The 18,946-nt window shown below is 49.7% G+C and overlaps 1 protein-coding gene across 3 annotated transcripts; it reads left to right on the forward strand.

Moving 5' to 3' along the window:
• The first annotated feature begins 4,080 nt into the window (after positions 1–4,080).
• Positions 4,081–18,624, forward strand: ASB1 (ankyrin repeat and SOCS box containing 1). 3 transcript variants are annotated; one of them, XR_011048777.1, is made up of 6 exons: positions 4,081–4,194; positions 4,352–4,493; positions 6,493–6,795; positions 11,272–11,657; positions 13,556–16,263; positions 18,230–18,624. XR_011048777.1 is itself a non-coding variant. In XM_068407965.1 (5 exons), exons 1-5 carry the CDS (start codon positions 4,134–4,136, stop codon positions 13,687–13,689), a joined length of 1,026 nt encoding a protein of 341 aa, XP_068264066.1. In that variant the 5' UTR covers positions 4,081–4,133; the 3' UTR covers positions 13,690–18,624. The 3 variants fall into 3 exon arrangements, 2 of the variants coding, with proteins under 2 accessions (XP_068264066.1, XP_068264067.1); XM_068407965.1 differs by having other exon boundaries at positions 13,556–18,624; XM_068407966.1 differs by lacking the exon at positions 13,556–16,263.
• Positions 18,625–18,946: the final 322 nt, after the last annotated feature.

Here is an 18,946-nt window from a genome sequence, read left to right on the forward strand (position 1 = left end):
TGGCACTAAATGCAACTGCTGGCTTAATTCCAGGAAGTAAAAGCAGTGGGTTAAGAGGAGTTCACCCCTGCCCCCTCTCTTCTCTTCCACCATGTTCAGGTGAGACAGACCTAGGTCCACAGAGGGGGAAACTGGAAACTCTTGTTTGCAAGAATCCCAGTGACAAAGTGCAGAAAGAAGGGTTAAGACGCAGGTCTTCATCTGTCCACACCCCATGCTATGAGCGTTACAAGTGCTTGCTGCTCATAGGGGACCCTGCAGAAGAGAGACCACCGCTGGGCTGTGGGGGCTGGTGGTAAGGGAGACAGGAATGTGGGCTGTGCAGAGAGGAGCAGGTTGGAGGGCACGTTCCCTGGTCCTGCAGGGCAGGGACTCTCTAGCAGTGCCCCAACAGACGGACTGATTCCTTTCTGAGGTGAGTAGTGCTTGATGGGGATCCAGCACCCTGTTTGAAGGAGTGGGATGGGGCCGGGATGGGGCCAGGATGGGTGAACTCCCCATTTCACTTGGAGAATAAGGAGCATGATTGGGACAGGATGGCAAGTGGGAGGATGTGTCTGCTCAGGAGAGGCAGTAAGAAATGTTAGGGAATGTGGTGGGGTGGCTGAGCTAGCTGCCCATGGCTGGGGGCTCCTCTGGAGAATCAGAAGGAGTTTTCTTTACTTTTTTTTTTCTTTTTCACTGCTTCAGTGTTAGGAGCTGGAGAAAAGGTCTTGCCTAATGAGCGAGTCAGTTGTGTGTTGGCTGTGTTGGATTACTGGCTATTTTTAGATACTGGAAACACTCCTTGAGTCACAGGCCCCAGTTGCTGGGTGGATTGGTTTTCAAGTCGGGCGAGATCAGTGCAGCGCTCCGAAAGGCCACCCACAGATAATGAACTGCTGGCAATGGAGGGAAGAGGGTCCAAGCGAGCTCACCTGCCCTGGCTGCTTGTCCCTTCTGGAGGTGGGGCTGGACAGGGCAGATGTCAAGAAGTAATGTGCTTCAAGACAGTGAGCCAGCAGATCCTGATTCCGCTGGCTGCCTTGTGCCAGTGGAGGATCCGCCCAGTGTACTTCAAACAAGCAGCAACTGCTTTTTGCAGTCTTTAGAAACAGTCCGTGGACTTCAGCACTGTTCCAGTTACAGGAAGCGTTGGCTTCCTTATTAGGATTATGGGATAATTCAGGCTGAAAGGAACCTCAGGAGGTCAGCTAGTCCAACCTCCTGGTGGGGCAAACTGGAACAGCAGCCAGGGCTGCCCACAGCCTATGCCCTCAGCCTGTAGGAGATATGTCTGGTAGGAGCAGTCAGGTATGCTGGACCTAAAATTATTTCTCCGGACTTTGCCAAATGCAAATTTGCAAATTTGCATTTTTTTCATCGCACTCAGAGTGATACAGACTTACGTTACCTTGTATTTATTCACAGGATTTCTCTTAGACACCTACAGATTCCCAGTGCTAGCCATCTCCAAGGCTGAGACAGCAAGAGCAGTCGCTCCCTTTCCACCACCCCTGTACAAGAACTCGGTAGGTCAATTTGGGATGGGTTGGTTTTCACATGCATTTAAGGAAAACATAAAAAAAAAAAAAAAGAGAAAAAAAGCCTGGTTCAAGAGATAAACCTCTGCTAGAAACTATAAGGGGATATGGTACATAAAAACTTTCTGCCTTTTATGGCAGCATGTATGTATAAATACACATAAATAAGTGGATGAGAGAGAAGAGAGTGGTTAAACGGAGGCATTTTCTGCAAGAAAGACTGAATGAACCTCAAATCACAAGCGATCCAGACACTGGCATTCCAGCTTCATCTGTTCTGTTTACCAGCCACTTTTTTTCCTCTCTGGGGCTCTGCTTTGTCCTCGGGGACAACTCCCATATTGCAAGTAAACACTGCTGCATCCTCTGCTCCCCTTTCTTGCCTGTCTACGCTTTACCCATGGGAGAAGAGAGAAGAGTCATCTTCGAATGACACAGAGTGAGTAAACAAATCTAATTTTAAAGAAAAATTGTGCTGAGCAGGCGTGACCTGTTCCTAAGAGCTTTGAAAATTGGTGTTGCGTTCTTGCTGGTAAGGCACTAAAGTACAAAGGTTTCTGTCCCTTGCAGTAACTATCCCCTTGTGCGCACAGGCATTATGGCTTTTGGTCAGGGGCCATGTGTATGAAAGCCCATGGACTAACATGCCTTGTTCCTCTGGATGAGACCTCATTGCTGGCCAGCAGTCCAACAGAACACTTTGCAGCTGGAGGAGCTCATTAAATCTAGTCCCATTAAATCTGTAAGGGCTGCAGACGATGCACCAGCTAGAAAGCTGCTCTGGTCTGTCTTGTGCTAATCATCAGGCACAGCTACAGGGAACCGAGATGTATATGGCTGCTTCCCTGCCCGTGAGCAGACATAGAGGGGGTCATGCAGAGCCTCTGGAGCTGGATGCCGTTGTAGATTGGGGTTAGAAACCAAGGGAGGAATGTGCTGCTCACAGAGGAGCCCACTGAAGGGTGGTGGGTCTGCTCCGTTGTCTCAGGGAACACGGGATGCTTGCAAACTCATCAAAGGCATCTCCTAAAGAGTGGGAGATGGGTAGGCAAGCCCACCTCAGAAAGCCCTACCTGAGCCCACCCCAATCCTAGAGAGCCTTTTACAAACGTGGGGGAGCACAGGCCAAGCTGAGGGCTGTTGCTCCACCTAGCCCCCTTGTCTGTTTTCCAGATCTGGTCCCTTTGACTCAAGGAGGGTGAAACAGACATTGAGTCAGGTTTCCAGACCGGCAGCCAATTCATTCCAGGGGATGTTTCTTGGCCCCAGGTCTGCCTCCTCTCATGGCATAAGGACTGCAGGCAGGGGAAGGTGGCAGCGCTAGCCAGCACTGATGGCTTCTGAAAATCCCATTGATTCCTTTCCCTTTTGATCTTATGATGGGCAAGGCCAAACAGGTTCGATTTGCAGATCACGCCTCTTTCCTCCGGATCTCTCGAGCCCAAATAATAACGTTTATAGGAAACTGTGTTTGCAGCCAGAGTCTGGCGTCTGTGGACTGATATCCTGCCATGGAGCAGCAGGAGTGGAGCTGCGGGAAAGCTAGATGGATTACCACCATTCCCCTCTGGCACTGGGGACTCGAAAACGTGTGCTCAGAAGCCGAGAGCGTGTTTCAAAACGCTTGGAGAGCAGCTCTGTGCCAGGGCACCAACACCACGAGCTGCTACAGCAGCTCAGCTGCGAGCATCGCCCCGGGAGGAGGTCGGGTTCAGTGCGAACCACTTTCCTTGCAGACCTTTTGCATGGTTTCCCTTTGCACTCCCCAAAGCATTGTGCCCGTGCTGGCACCTAACACGTCCTCTGCTCCTTTGACGGTGCAGCTTTGGGTGCTGTATTTGAGGCTGCCTGGTGGGGGTTAAGCAAAAACAGTGGCTTTTTGCTCAGACCCTGCAAGTCTGGTCTGTTTCTTTGTGGCATTTTCATGACCGCCCTGCCTTTCTGCTTGCTCCAAGCCCGCTGCAGCTCTGTCCACCCTCACAAGGGCCCTTTTCTCTCTCAGCAACCTGATGGCAAACAGGGTGTGCGAGACCCCGGGAGCTGTGCTTTGGCGAAAAACAGGACAATGTGGTCACATAAAACATTCTCTGCAACTTTTAGCTGTGGGGAAACCTCGTCTAGCCTACGAAAAGCGAAGCTGCCCACGATACCAGCTTTCAAACACCTCGTATGGCTCCTGCAGAGATGCAGGTGGCAGCCGTGATGCAAAGTGTCAGCCCTATTTCTGCCCCTTGCTGGAAGAAAGGAGCCCCCTCGGCCCCTCTGCCAGCGACTGAGATCTGCTCGTCTCTCTAAGAGGGGAAAAAAAACCAAACAAACAACTCAAGAGCCCTCAGGGCTTGAACCGCCCCGGCCGGGATGAGGGGCTCCGGGCCGCCGCAGCCTCCCTCCCGCCGAGGTACCGCCGCGGGGCGGCTCTGAAGGAGGAATGGCTGCAGCGCTCCTCCTCGCCGGGGAGAAAAAACCACCTTAACGCGGAGGCAGGAAGCCGCCGGGCCGGCAGGCACCAATCAGGCCGGCCCGGGGAGGGCGAGAGGGAGGGTGGGCGGCGGCCGGGGGAGGCTGTCGGCGGTGCGGGAGGCCGAGGCGGCCCGGCGGCGTGAGGGGGAGATGGCGGAGGGCGGCCCCCCCGGTGGCGGGAGCCCGCCCGCCGCCTCAGGCGGGCAGGCAGGTAACGTGGCGGGGGGAGCCAGGGGCTCCTTTCGGGCCCTCCTTGTGCCGGGAGGGGACGGGCCAGGGTGTGTGTGTGTGTGTGTCCCCGGGTCTCCTCAGGCCAGGGCTCAGCCCGGTTCCCCCCTCCCCTTCCCCGCTCGCTCTCTCCAGCGCAGGTCGTAACCTGAAGGAATGGCTGCGGGAGCAGTTTTGCGACCACCCCATCGAGCACTGCCAGGACACCCGGCTGCACGACGCGGCCTACGTGGGGGACCTGCCCACCCTCAAGAGCTTGCTGCAAGAGGAGAGCTTCCAAAGGTGAGGGGGGCTTCTCCCACCGCGCCCTGCCCGCACCCTCAGCGCTGCTGCCCTCGGAGACCCTCACAGGGACGAGGAGGGAAAGCGGCTGCGAGGTCCCGCTTTAACAAATCCGGCTAATGACTCCCTGGGGCTGCTCGCCCCACGCCACCCCCGCAGCCTGCTCCTTTTGGAGACCCCCATCCCGCGTCGTTTTTAAGGGAGATGTGTCAGGCTGGGAGGGTGCCCCTCTCGCCCCCAAAATCATCCCCCCTGGTCTCCCGGGAGGCAAATCTCAAGCCACGTCATGAGCGTGTGGCGGACACGCACGAGTTCTTTTCAGATCAGGGTGGAAATGTAATTCCATGAAAACAGGAGCCTACGTATAATGGGAAAAACATGCAAAAGGCATTACAAGCGAATATAAACCTGAAACACCCTGTGTTACAAAATCTGCCCAGTCTGTGACTATGGGGATAGTTAATTAATTTTCCTGCACCATGGAGAAAACTGCTTAGAGTGCAAAATATCTCCCAGCCTCAAAAAAAGTGTCCTTTCAGCAAAAAGGAGAATGAGCCAACCCCTCTTTCTGCCACCTGGGCAGCTGGGGCTCTTCGGACCCTTGGTCAGAAATTTTTGCCTTATTTTTGTCCCATGCCACGTGGGAACCCTGCGGCAGCAGGGCCAGGCATCTTTCCCTGCAGGAAAAAGCAGAAGTTGGGTGAGAGGAGGAGGGCTGGACCCGCAGCACCATCACACAGGTGGCAGAGTGAGCAGAGAAGTGACTTCTTTGAATTTGGGGATAGGTATGGGGTAGAGATCCCAAAACCTCCAAGGTTAAAGGGACCTCTTTTATCATAAGACTTGACAGCAGAGGGCTTGATGCGGGGTTTATGCTACTCCTCTTCCTAAAACACGGTTGAAAAAAAAATCACGGCATTGCTCTCCTAGAAAACTCTGTAAATGCACTGTATAAAAGCTGCTTTGTCCTGTACCAGTTACATAGGCCTGTGTGGAGTGAGCTAGAAGAGCAAATCCATTGCTGTGCTGGCTAAAGAGCACTTTCACCAGCCTACATTGATTTGCCTTAGAGAAATCCCTTCCTCTCTACGTGTGCCTGCTAAAACAGGACCTGCAGTGATTTTGCAGAGAATTTGGGAGCGAGGTCTGGATGTTGATGAGATTCATAGAGCTAACCTGAGATCTGGATGAGCACGACAACTAATACATGTTATTTCAGAGGGGATCTAAGCAACCGCCAGCCAGAGCCATCTCTTTCAATAAATTGGAAAACGCTCTTAGGCCAGTACAGCCGTCTGACAAGGATGCTAATGGCCTACTGATGTGTTCAGTGCAGGATGGCCACACCTCCCAGTCTTGCTCCTTGCTGGCAGGGTTGAGTTTCCCTGGATTTGTGTTTATGTCATCCCATGGTGCCTGGCTGAGCGTGGATGTTGCCAGTGCACAGAAGTATATTGTGAAGAACTACTTCTACTACTTCTACGATACAGATGTACGCCTGCATTTCCGTACATTGTTCCCCTCTTCCCGTGTCCTCTCGCTCTTTCCATGCTGCTTTGATGACTTTCTGCCCCCTTTGGAGCAGCTTGAATTAAATGGTTGTGGTCCCCAGCTTGGTCACTGCTGATTTGGTACATCTCCCTGTAAAAAGGGAGTAGGGAGTATTTTATTTTTTTTAAGTGGTAATTTTGACTGAGTTTTGAGGCAGGGTTTGTCCCTCACTGTGCAGCTCCTGACACAGCAGAGCCGCGATAAAGTGCATCTTCCAGGCACTACTCTGGTGTGTGCTGTAGTCTCTGGCTACCTATGTGCAGCGCCTGGTCAGGTTATTGGCAGGAACTTTTCAGGGCTGCTGTAAAATGCCAAAAATGGGGAGGAAAAGTTTCAAGGGAGCTGTTAGGGCTCTCTCAGCATCCTCCTCCAGGGCTGGGGTAGGTGGGATAATGCAAGGTGGCAGGAGGCCCTCTCTGACCGAACACTTTTTCCCCTCCGTTGCCAGCCGGATCAATGAGAAGTCGGTGTGGTGCTGTGGCTGGCTGCCCTGCACGCCGCTGCGCATCGCCGCCACCGCCGGCCACGGCCCCTGCGTCGACTTCCTCCTCCGCAAAGGGGCCGAGATTGACCTGGTGGACGTGAAGGGGCAGACCGCCCTCTATGTGGCTGTGGTGAATGGGCACCTCGAGTGCGCCAAAATCCTGCTGGAAGCTGGGGCTGACCCCAACGGCAGCCGGCACCACCGCAGCACCCCTGTCTACCATGCGGCGCGTGTGGGCCGGGCAGACATCCTCCGGGAGCTGATCAGGTGAGAGCTCGAGTGCAGGCTGGAGATGGTCCTGGTGGGGAGAGGTGTGGCTCTACCTCCCTCTCTTCTTCCCTTGGGATCTTTTCCCCCAATGTGGCTCAGAGCATCTGTTCCCTCCTCGCATGCCCAATGCCTCCACTGGCCTGGTGAAGCTGGCCAAGAGATGGAGAGGAGAGAGGGTGGAGAGGTGCCCCAAGGGCCATCCTTGTATTCCCCATCGCTTGGCCCTGGCAAAGGTCTGTGCCCTGCTGTGTGACTCCCATGCCTGTTCTTCTAAGACAAAACCCAAGAGAGGAGTCTCCATTTCTGAGCCCACCATCCACTATTCAGTCAGGTCCAAATCTTAACAAAGTATCTTCCCCCCCACCTCCATCTTGACTGCCAGCTCCATGCCCTTGGCTGAATTTACAAGTGAGGTGGATCCCTCAGCGAACTAGAAATTGTTTGGAAACACATCTCTGCTGCTCTGACCATTTTCTGTCCTTGGGAGGAGAGATGCTTGTCACTGGCACTGGCTGTTCTTGGGTGCCTTGTTTGCTCATCACTAGGACACCCTCTGTGGCATGTGATTCAGTCTCTGGGGTGGCATCTCTGGGGCAGGGTGTGACGGCCATCACTATGAGGTGATGGAGAGTAGCCTTAGCTGGGTGGTGGGTAACTGGTGACCTCCTATCCCTTAGGAAACTGATCTGCAGCACCAGCAGTGAGTGGGCTCAAGATCTAGCCGTAGGCTGTGTGAACTTGAGGTTCTTCCTCTGTGGCATGCCATGATACTTCTTGTCTTCTAAATTGTAAGCTTTTTGTGTAAGGGACCATTCTGAACAACTATATGGGCCATTGGCACCAAATAATAAGGGAACATAAGGGGAAAATACAGGTTGTAGAAAGAAATAGTAAAAGAGGAGAAAGCGTATTTGGATTCATACAGAAACAATGTCAAAGGAATCCCTTCAGTGACTGCGAATGCTAGAAAATAACAACCAAAAGGATTTGAATAGAAAAATTTCAAAATACTTGGTGATTTTCTCCTTTCCATTTTGCTTTTGGGGAAGTTAATTTTCATACAAGTGCAGCTTTAAGGAAGCTGGCAAGTAGAAAGAAGGGGAGATGGTCCCCCCTCCTTACACTTTTCTCTACAAGCTGAGAGAAGGATATCCCTGTTGCCACGTGCTTGTTACAGAATCACAGAATCAACCAGGTTGGAAGAGACCTCTGGGATCATCGAGTCCAACAGGGTTCAGCTCACATGCTCCATTCCCGAGAATCTCCCCCAATAGATCCGCTAAGGCAGTGGGAAATGTGGCAAATGGTATTTCAGCAGCACATGGAGAGCTGATGCACTGATTTATGTGTCTATTCCTTGGGATACCTTGCCAGCAATATTAAAAGCAAGAGTTTGGAAAACTTTCAGGATTAAAAATTAACTGGAGTTTGTCCAATCTCTTTTTATTAGACGATGTCTCTCCCAAGGCTGCTAAGCTAATACCAAATTGTCAGATTGCCCAAAATTTCAAATATATTGGAGTACAGATTTCACAGATCTATTCAGAGTTGCTTACTTTAAAATGCAGTCTTATGCTACAAAACTCACTCAGAGAGATTTTTAAAACATTGATCTAAAGGGTTTGGGAGGGGGAGTGCAATGAGGAAGACACTTTTACTGAGATGTAAGGAAATATTTCAGCATATTCAGCTCGAGAGATCCTCAGCATCCTGAAGAGAAAGCCTAACCCAGTCAGGCTTGCTGCAGGTGTCTAAACATCACCAGATTCTTTTTTTTTTTTTAATCATGTGGTAGCACAATCGGGATTCCTGAATACTGCTACAATTGCTGAACCAGCTAACCAAGCAACAGGTGAAATTGTATCCATTAATAGTAAATACACATGTAGCTATGGAATGGTGATTCGTTTTATAAGTCGGCTGGCGGAAATATTTATGGTTACATTGCCAGGGTAGAGATTACTTTCCTGATGGCTTGTGATGTGATTATGCTGCGATGGGATCGCACCGTTCCATCATACTTGCAGTGTAACTGAGGGCTGACCCAGCGTATTAAGGATGAGAGGATCCTTTTGCCACATTAAAACAGTGAAAAAGAGATCTGACAAATCACCCCGATGACTCAGGTGCATGCCTAACTGTGAGAAAAGTAGAATTTTGTATTTTGCTTTGAATTGGGGGTTTCCATCGAGAAATTTGTTGGGGAAAAAAAAAAAGGATTGACATGAAGGGATACCTGCTGTCTGGTCAGGACCATGGCCATAGGAGGCAGTGGCCCTACAACAGCCCTACGAAAGTCCCACAGCAGCATGGATGACTCTGTCCAAATACTCGTGTAGTCTGATTTTAAGAGGTTTATCTACAGGGAATGTGAGCAATTGCCTGTGGAGAACAGACACCTTTTCTTATATAGCTGTCTGTGCTCCAACATAGATGAAGTGATGCAGATTCAGCAAAGTGCTGTGGAAGTCCCCAAAAGATGGGAATGTCCCCTTAGTGTGCAGTGATCCCTGGGCCAACTGCCTGACCTGGGAAGTGAAGCTCGGTCCTGTGGCTGGGGCGGGGACCAGCTCGCACTCGGCAGTGTTGTTACTGCCTAGCTCCATCCTTTTCCTGCGTTTTTCTACCCCACCAGTCTCCTGAGATCTCAGCCAAGACATTCATGCTTGGGAGATCTTGTGTGTTGGGGTAAAAATATGCTGTATGCCATTTGCAGCTCTTAGACAAGTTTCCTCTTGTTCTGTGAGTGCTTAATTTAAGTGGGACTATTCCCACCCTCAGAATTGAAGCATGTGGTTAAGTATTTGCAGGATAGGGACCAGGCCCTACTGGGTTCAGCGAGAGCTGTGCTTGCCTTGAGGCAGGATTTGTCCCCGGGTGGTTTCCTTATTTGTTTTATTAACTGCAGGAAGGAATATAATCCTGTCTAGGAAGACAGAAAAATGTAGTTCTTTGAACGCTCAGTTTGCAATTTTGGGAGGGGGACTGGTGGGTAAAGGAACCTTTTATCCCTCTGTGGGGAGAAGGGACAGGGCTTTGCTTGATCTGCAGTGCTGCAGTTAAAACCAGCTACTCCTTAGGGGATTGCGTTGTCTTCCTCCTTCTTCCCGTCCAAGCTGTGTGTGAAGTAGATGAAGTTAGCGTCCCCACTGCCTGGGCGTTACCCAGCCTGGGGGAAATAAATGATTATTTCTGCCATCTCTTCTTTCCGCAGCATTGCCGTTTTTCAGATTTCATGCTTTTCCAGAGAGCAACACTTGGCCTTTTTGCTCCCATTTTTTTGGCCGCATTCTTCAATTCCTACAAAAATTGAAAAGAACCAAAGCCAATAAGCCCTTTTCTCTGCTCGTTCACAACTTAGTGCCATCTCTACTTACCAAAAAGAAGTATGCTGCAGGCGCTGCTTCGTGATGGTGCTGTTGTCCATTGAGCAGGGCTTTAGTCTGCTTGCATGCCTTCTCTGCCCCACAGCAAGCCCGAGCCCGCTTTGCTCTGGCTGCAGGGCTTGTGGAGTGGTTGGAACACCATGGCACCATGCAGCGAAGATGTGAGGTATGGGTTTCTTGGAGGGGTAGGGTAAGGCAGGAGCCAGTTGCAAAAGGCTTGAGAGATTTGCTGCTGCAGCTCACGGAGGTCTTCAGGCCCCTTCTGTGCCTGGAGTGCTGGCCAGTGAACTGTAATCTCTCGTGTGGTGTCTAGTATAACGTGTAACCTGTGAACGGATCTGTGCAGGATGGATGGGGAGAGCGGAAGGTTTGACACAATTATTTTGTGTTTTCCTACGCGCTCAGAGTTGGTGGGTACATCCCTTCAGCTGAGCTGAGTACTAGGGAAAAGGCCTCTCTTTGACTCCCTGATGGGTTTTCTGATGGGATTTCAACCACCCCAGCTCCTTCGGGAGCAGGATTTTGTCATATATGTTTCACTCTTGAGCGTAGATTTCTGTTGCCATTTCCCTGCTGTTTGTGACAGTCAGATCGATTGCCTGTATTGTTTTTTGGCCTGTTTTATCCTGGTGGGGAAGTTATTTCACTGCATCTCCTCAACTGAGTAATTTGGAAACATCCCCGCTCCCCATCAACATCCAGCATTACGTAGTTGTGGCTCAGGGCTGAGCCGTCCCTTGTGCCAAGACCATGCTTGGCACATCCTTCAGGAGGGCAAGAGAAGGTGTTCCTCAGCTGCTCCTCCTCTCTCCAAAGCCCAAGCTGTTGCAGGCAGAGAAACAGCTTTGCTTCTTGAAGATCAGACCATGCTGATGTGGCATCCCCACTCAGAAGCCCTGTCAGGCCCATCTGAGGGTAGGTATGGGCGGTTCTGGGTGGTGGGCCCTAGAGGTACCAAAGACAGGCAGGGTGCTCACCTTCTGGGTGTCCTTTAGCCTCATCCCCTGCCATTTTGTCACCCTGGGCTGCAGTTGTGGTGCTGTTGCCCTTGTTTCCAAACCTCCGCTCTTCTCTCTCCCCCACCCAGGTATGGCGCAGATGTGGATGTGAATCACCACCTCGCTTCCCGGGTCCCCAGCCTCTCCCTGCGGCCCCTCACCACGCTGGTGGTCTGCCCACTGTACATCAGCGCTGCCTACCACAACCTCCAGTGCTTCCGGCTGCTGCTCCAGGCTGGAGCCAACCCAGATTTTAACTGCTGCGGGCCCATCAACATCCAAGGTTTCTCCCGGGGCTCCCCAGTGTGTGTGATGGACGCTGTTCTGCGGCATGGCTGTGAAGCGGCGTTTGTCCACCTCTTGATTGACTTTGGAGCCAATCTGAACCTGGTGAAAGTGGAGGCCTTGGAAGTTGAATCCACGGGAAGGGTCAAAGTCAACCCTGAGTCTCTGCAGGTGTTCAAAGAAGCAAGGGGTAAGCGGCTTTGACTTACTGAAGTGGCGCTGGTTTTATCTAGCTCTGGATTCAGGAGAACCCTTAGGAGAGTTTATTTGGTAGTTATGCACTGTTAAGGTGGTAGGGTGAGTGTAATCATCCTCTTTTTGAGTCTGTTCAAGTGCCTTCAGCCAAGTGCAAAAAGATCATGTAAACAAGTTATATCTAACTGAGAAGCGTAAAGCAATTCTAACACACAAAAAAGATAACTGGGATTTAACAAGGTGTTATGCTAAGCGTTAATGACTTCACCACCCCTGATACAGCTCCCAAAGAGCTGTTGCTGGCCAGGCAGGCATCAGGCAGGAGAGGACGATGGGGCTGGCCTCTGTGGCTCCCTGGCACGGATCCTCAGTGTTGCTGAGCTGCTGCTTGCCTCTGGCTCTGTCAACACTGATGACTCAACCCAATGGCTTCCCTGTAAGCCTCCAGCTAGACTCCCTGTTTTTCTCCTGTTGCATTTCGTACCTTTACATGGTGTTTTCCCTCTTGAGCCCTTCAGCCACCAAGGATGACTGTCTCAGCAGCCCTTTTTTATCTTTCTCCCAGCTCTTTTCCGTTGCCTAACCATGTGTCAGCAGCCTGAGGCAAGGTTTAGGCAGTGGGGTCCTGTCAGAGCTGGGCTTTGGATCTGCAGACCACAGGCAGGTTGTGGCATACCCAGTGAGATGCAGTTCTCCAAAACCATGCAGATGTGCCCTCACTGTTCTTGAGTGACCCTGTGCACTGCAGGGTGGGCCCAGGGAGGGACCCAAGAGGTAGTTGTATCTGGACAGGCTACTTGGGAAGTAAAGCCACAAATGGTGGTAGCAAGTGGCAGGAGGGAGCTCAGGTGGTGGTGGAAAAAGGTGGGAAAAAGCTGGCTTTTTGAATTTAACAGCCTCTGGGAAGCAAATGAGTTACAAAAGAAGTAAACCAGAGCCTCAGTCCTGAACATGCCTAAATTTACCTGCTGTTTCTTTTTTTTTATAACAAAAGCAACATCAATACAGTGCGCACCCTTGTTCCAGCAAGGGCAGCACCTCGTAAAACCACCAGGCTCAGCTGGTGAAGGCCAGGGCTTTGCACCAAGGTCGGAAGTGGGGTTTCCCTCTCGAGCTCCAGAGAAATTTCAAAAGGATTCAGGCAGTGGGATACAACCCCCAGCGTCCACCCCACAGTTATTCAGCTTTGCACGTGCCTGGTTTTTAAACCTGCCTGGACTTTTGCTGAGGAGAGGCACACATAAGCTGGAGCAGGTGGTTTCCATTAAGCCTGGGTTTAGGAGGCAAATGGGACTCCTCAGGTAGAGCATGCAGGGTAATGGAGTGGTGCCTTGGAGGTCCAGTTGCTGAATCAACACGGACACCACCATCCTCTTGTCCCTGTGCTGGAAGAGCTCTCTGTGAGCTCAAAAAAAGCCCTCAAAAGAAAGCTGGTATAAGGCCTGAGCTGGCTGTCAATGCTGTTGGTTCCCAGGACGCGATTTAGAGCAAAACCAAAGTCCGCATAATTTTAAAATGATCCGAATAGTATAAAGCCTCTCGCAGCCTCCCCTGGTGTGGATTTGGCAGTGATCTCTTGAACTCTCTCATGCAGGGACTTGCTCTGTGGTCACAACCCCATGCAGTCTTTAGCTTGCCCTTCCAAACTGCCCGTGTGGCAGCTGTCATTGCCCCAAATCTTTGGCCAAAAGGTTTGGCCTACTCACGGGGAGGGTTTGTGCACGCTCAGCTCTCCTGTGCTGCCTTCGTGTGGCTACGCAGGACGTGGCCTCGGCATATAGAAGGGGTAAATGGCTCCTCAGCTGTCAGCCAGAGCTCCGCAGTTTACACACTGTTATCCCTCTCCCTTCCTCTCTGTCCCTCAATAGTTTTTCTCTGCTTTCTTTATTGCAGGCCGCACCCGGAGCCTCTTGTCTCTCTGCCGCATAGCTGTACGAAGAATACTTGGCAAATCTCGTCTGGATCTGATCCATGTCCTTCCAATCCCAGACCCCATTAAACAATTTTTACTTCATGAACACAGTTAAAGGGCAACTGGCTGCTTTCCGGGACAGTTTGATTTGGTAAATGAGTGCTCTGATAAAGCCAGGTGCCAGTCCTAACCCTTGCCCCACAGTGAAATACTGTATTGCTCATGGAGTGCACATAATTCCCTGCCCCTGTGATTTTCCCTTCCAAATTTAGGGTGCAGTGATTTTGTGTGTCTATTCTTAAGCTACTGGTTATCTAACTGGTGATCTCTTGTTTGCAACTGGTTGGGCGATGAGGCCAGTAAGCGTGTGTGGCTGTTAAGTGAGCAAATACAATATATCCTATAGTTGTTAGCATATGTCCGTTTGTTATGACTCTACCTCTGTTATTGCTCTGTGTTACACACACTTGGGGTCTCAGCGGCACTTCTGCGTGAGGAAAGTGTCCGTATTTAAGCCTTTCCTCTTCCTATAGCGTCTAAGGGAGTCTGTCTTCACCTTGGTGAGGATTTTATAACTGCACTGTCCTCTTTCTGCTGTCAGTACCTGGCCTTTCTCTTACATATGAAGTTTGTGATTGCTGCTGTAAAATGGGTGTATTTTCTTCTGTCCTCTGCTGGTGTGAAATGCATCAGGTTTCCTGTCCATTGCCATGCGTTACTTGGGAAATTGTATCCATGTCTCTACGTGCTGCAGGGTAGCTGGTGACTTGGCTTTCTTCGTGTAGAGGCCCCGTCACATAGGTGGGAGAGTAGCAGAAGTAATCCCATCCTGTCGTGAGTCGTTTCTACAGAGCACCAGATCTGCTGTGGCAGCTTGGCTCTCCCTCCAGCACTGTGATGGACAAGGCGAGGGCTAGCCGGTCCTCCTCCCGACTGCCTGGGACCGGGTCAAGTCTCGTGACCGCTGCCATAGCACTAATGAGAAAACGTGGAGAAAAGGTAGTTTCGCCTCTGGAAACTGATAGCTGCACAGCCTGGTGTGGGGATGTGATCCGTATGGTTCAGTTGCTGCTGCTTCAGTGGCTGTGGGACAAGGACTGTGATACTCAGATGAAGCCAGCGCATGAACCTGAGAGATTTCTGGGGTTCTTTTTAGAAAATCAATGGCTAAATTAATCTTCTGTTCACTGTAAAATAGGTTTGAATATTTGGGAGTGACCAGAAGAAACAGTGGAGGGGCTGCTAAATTATGTTGTGTTGCTCTGCTGGATGGTAGTTAATGCAATGCCTGTGAATATATCTGTGTGATTATGAAGAAAAAGACACCAAAAATGATCTTTAGACTACCTGCTTGCACTGTTGCAGTAATTATGATGTTATTGAAGGTCCAGTAAAGTAGCTGACAATGCACAGCACATAGAAATAGAAGTTCCTACCTACGTTTTACTCCGTGTGCCACAGTGGCAGTATGGCCAGAGAAAACCCTCACAGATCCACTTAACAGGCCTTTTGTCTGCATAATGCTTCTACCAGCATTGTGGAAAAGGGAGAAGAAAGGACTTTTTGTCTTTTCTTGAAGAGTTAGGAGGTTATGTGCTTCTAAATGCAGTGTTGCCTCCAGCAGCCTGGGCTCCTTTCATTTCCAGTGCCTCTACATTGCTGTTTACCTTCATGTCACAAGCTCACAGAAGTGTGTCATTCTGCAGTGAGTTGACAGCCTTTCATCAGGAACTCAGGGTCAGCCAGCTCCTTAAAGGTAGCGACATAGTCATTGTATAGGAAACATTGTCAAGGTAGCAACTTTAGGAAGACAGAGATGATGGTCCCTCAGGATCTTGGTTAAAAACCCAGGTGGTAATTAGTACTTGCTTTTACTTTACTGGTCCAAGTTCTTTCTAGTCCCTGTGTTGTAAGTTGATTTTTTGGACAATTTTTCTTTGCCAGATGTTCCCACGCTCATGCAGTTGGCAAGGGTATTTTTCCAGATGTGATCCTAAAGATATTGGGGATTTATTTATTGTATGGTATTAGTGCCTAGGAACCTGTTGTTGAGAGCTGAGTTAAGCATGGGATGGCAAGGACAGTAAGAAAGCTCCTTCTGGGAATGGGATCGAGCTCTGGATGCTCTTCTCCTTGACCCCCTACGGTAACAGGGAAGTGGGGTTGTTTAAGCTGCCTTGCATTTTAGTTTTGGATGCCTTTGGCCAACAGCCCTGGTTATGCTGCCTCTATAGGAGCAGATCCTCAAGGCTACCCCACAGACTGGCCCCATGGACTTGCCCCATAGGGCTTGACACTAGTTACAAAACGTTTTTTTTTCCAGAGGCATAAATGAATGCAAAATCACAGTTCAGTTTCTGGTCCTCCCACTATGGGATGTATTTAGGGTGGAGTTCGATAAGCAACAATGGACTTTCTTATATGTTTTATTATCTGCTGAAGAACATGTGCCTTTCCAAGATGCTTTCAGAGAAGGAGGAGGGGCAGGAAAAATGCAATCCCTGATTGTTTCCTGTTATTTCAGTTCTGTGGCCAGGCCTGGAAGGTCCAGCTGGCCCCTTACATTGCTCTGCTCACTTTTTTTAGGAAAAAGTGGCAAAATTTGCACTGCTAAGAACAGGCTGAAGTGTGGTGGTTACACTCAGTGCTCAGATACCAAAGCGAAGGATACTTTCAAAACCCTCATCAGGTGAGAGATAATGGCAAGGATATGTAGCTGTGGGCATGCTTTCAAGCAGTATTGCACTGTTTCCTTTTCAGGCTTGCAGATGGTTTAGGTTTTCGCCATGCTGGAGGCCAGGGCAGCCCATGAGCATGTTGCCTGAGAGTTGTGTGCTTGCTTTATAGAAGTGTTAACATGCCTGAAAGATGCAAACAGGTTGTAAAGCCTCTTGTCACCTTGCTGGTGGAACCATAATGTTTTGCAGGAGAGCACAGGCCAAACATACGCTCTAGCTCCAGTGTATAGAGGCAGAAAATGAGGTAGATTGTCTTGAGAAAATGCCATGGCAACAGTTTCTTTGGGTCGACTTTTTTCCCCTTGATTTTTACTTGTTCATACAGTTTTACAAACCAGTCACCCATGAGTGCCTTTTGAGTGAAGGTGGTAGGATGGATGTGGAAGGCATATTGTCCTCTGGGGAGAGTTGTCTCCACCTGGAATGAGCTACGGTGAAATGCCACGGTGTGAATGATGGAGGGTGGCCCGAAGAAGTTCAGAGAATTTAGTTGTTAACTCAGTGCCTGATGTAACTCGAGTGTGTAGTTAAAGCGAAGCCTCTGCAGGTGACCGGTTACAATTTTAATTATACATCCCTTCGGTATCTGGTTTGTTGACTGGTGTGCCCTTGCCTGACCAGTCTGGTAACTGTGCTCCCTCCCAGAGCCCTAACTCTTATGTGGGTGAAATTGAGAAGAGCACCCTCTTCCCATGCAGAGAGTCAATACCTGGTATTGATATGGTTCCTTTGTAGGTCCCACTGATAAGCTCAAGCCATGCTGGGGGCGGGGACTTTGGCCTCTGTTAGTTTACCATTCTTTATTTATAATTTAAGATATGATGATCACGAGCTTCAACAGCGTGTGGAACTTTGTGTGTATGGGTAGTTCTTTTGACCTCGGGCTTGAAGGACTACATGGGTCTTCAAACCCTACAGATGTGGAGTCCAAAGGATTCCCCTGACCATGGATATCTCCAGCCCCCGATCCACAGGTCAAAGGATGGTTCTCCCAACCCAACAGCAAGAAAGCTTGAAGTGCTACAATCACTTGGACATTTGCAGAATCAAAGCTTTCAAGTGCAGGAGACATTTTGCCTGGATTACCCATCCAACTCCCATCTTAACTGAGGGACTGTGCCTCCTGCAAAGGTCTCAGTGTTAAACCTGAATGGTCTTTCTTTTGGCTTGAGGGCCTGAAAGGAGTCCAGCTCAGGGGGACAGCTCACATAGTATTAAGCTCTAAGTGCAAAGACTACTGTTAGAGTAAGTCCCTGTGGACATTGGTTGCTGAGGCTGCGTAAATCCAGCTTTGCCTAGGTGAAGTGGTTTAATACGTGGATTTAGAAGATCTGGAATATTCGTTGCAGAGAGATAATAATGAATCTCAAAATAGATTCATGATATTCGTAGACCTTGGTGTCCTGTCCCGTAGGGCCAAAACCTATATCCTCTGGGTGTCTCTGTCCTTTTAAACCCAAGAAACAACAGTCTTCCCATATGAAATCTGAGTAATGATATGTGCATATTATATATCTTCGCACTATGTAAGCAGCATTTATTTTTGCCTTAACCCGGACTTCACCGTTTCCTCCTATGTAGCAAAGCATTCTCTTTTGTAAAGGTATTCTTTTCCATGTTGTTCATGGGGCGTGCTCAGATAACATGAATAACAAATGAGTATCGTGAAGTCATGGGTGGGAAATTAAACATTTCTGCAGTGTACATCTCCTGTATTGAAGAATGCCTATTATATTTATTATATTTGTGCATAATATATAAAGCGTGTGTTTCGTGGCCTTGCTGTAAGCTTGGGTGGGATGGGATAACAAGATTTGGAAAAAATGGTTTAAAGAATCAAACCAGATCTGGAATAAGCAAAGCAGATCCAAAGCAGTCTTTTTCATGTGGGCTTTCTTCTTGTCTTTGTCTCTATAGGGGATTTCCAGAGCATGAAATGCTGGTAGCTGGTACCCAGATATAATTTCCTGCTCTTTGGGAGTTTTGCAAAAGGCAGAGGAACAGCATCTGTTGGGTTGAAGTGTTTTGGTTTTGTTTTCCCATCCCCGAAGTCAAGTAAAGCACTTTTTACACCACAACGAGCCTTTGAGGTACAGCACCTCTTTAGCCCTTCCTGTTCAAGCAAAGAAAGCAGTGTAAGAACCTGACCAGGACAGAGTAGAGGTGACAGAGTCCCACTTCAAGGAGTGCTAATCGGTGGTCTGTTGGTTTTGCCAGGCGTAAAATGATTGTGATCAGATCTGAGAACAAATAGGCGGTATCTGTGGTGGGCTTGGATCCATGTGTAGCTGAATAAAGATGTTCCAGTGCAAGAGCATGGCTGTCTGCCTGATTATTTACCTCGCCATGGGAAGGAGCAGTACTGCTCTATGCAGCAAAGAGCAGGGACTGGATTTGCAAAACCCGAGTCCTGCTGGCCTCGGCTCGGAGGCTGTAGCTGACTCTTCTGCATGTTTTGTAGCCACTGGAGGGGGCCGGAGAACCGTGCTGCCTGCAAGGGGGTTCCAGGCAAGCAGGCAGAGACTGGGCAGTGGTTTACTGCACCGTTGCTGACTCCTGCCTTGCCACCCCTGGACAATTTTCAGGAGGAATACAGCAGCTGAAATGTAAACCGTCATGAATGTGCAGAGGAGC

Source organism: Nyctibius grandis, chromosome 9 (genome assembly GCF_013368605.1).
Source record: "Nyctibius grandis isolate bNycGra1 chromosome 9, bNycGra1.pri, whole genome shotgun sequence".
In the NCBI taxonomy this organism is placed as follows: Eukaryota; Metazoa; Chordata; class Aves; order Nyctibiiformes; family Nyctibiidae; genus Nyctibius; species Nyctibius grandis.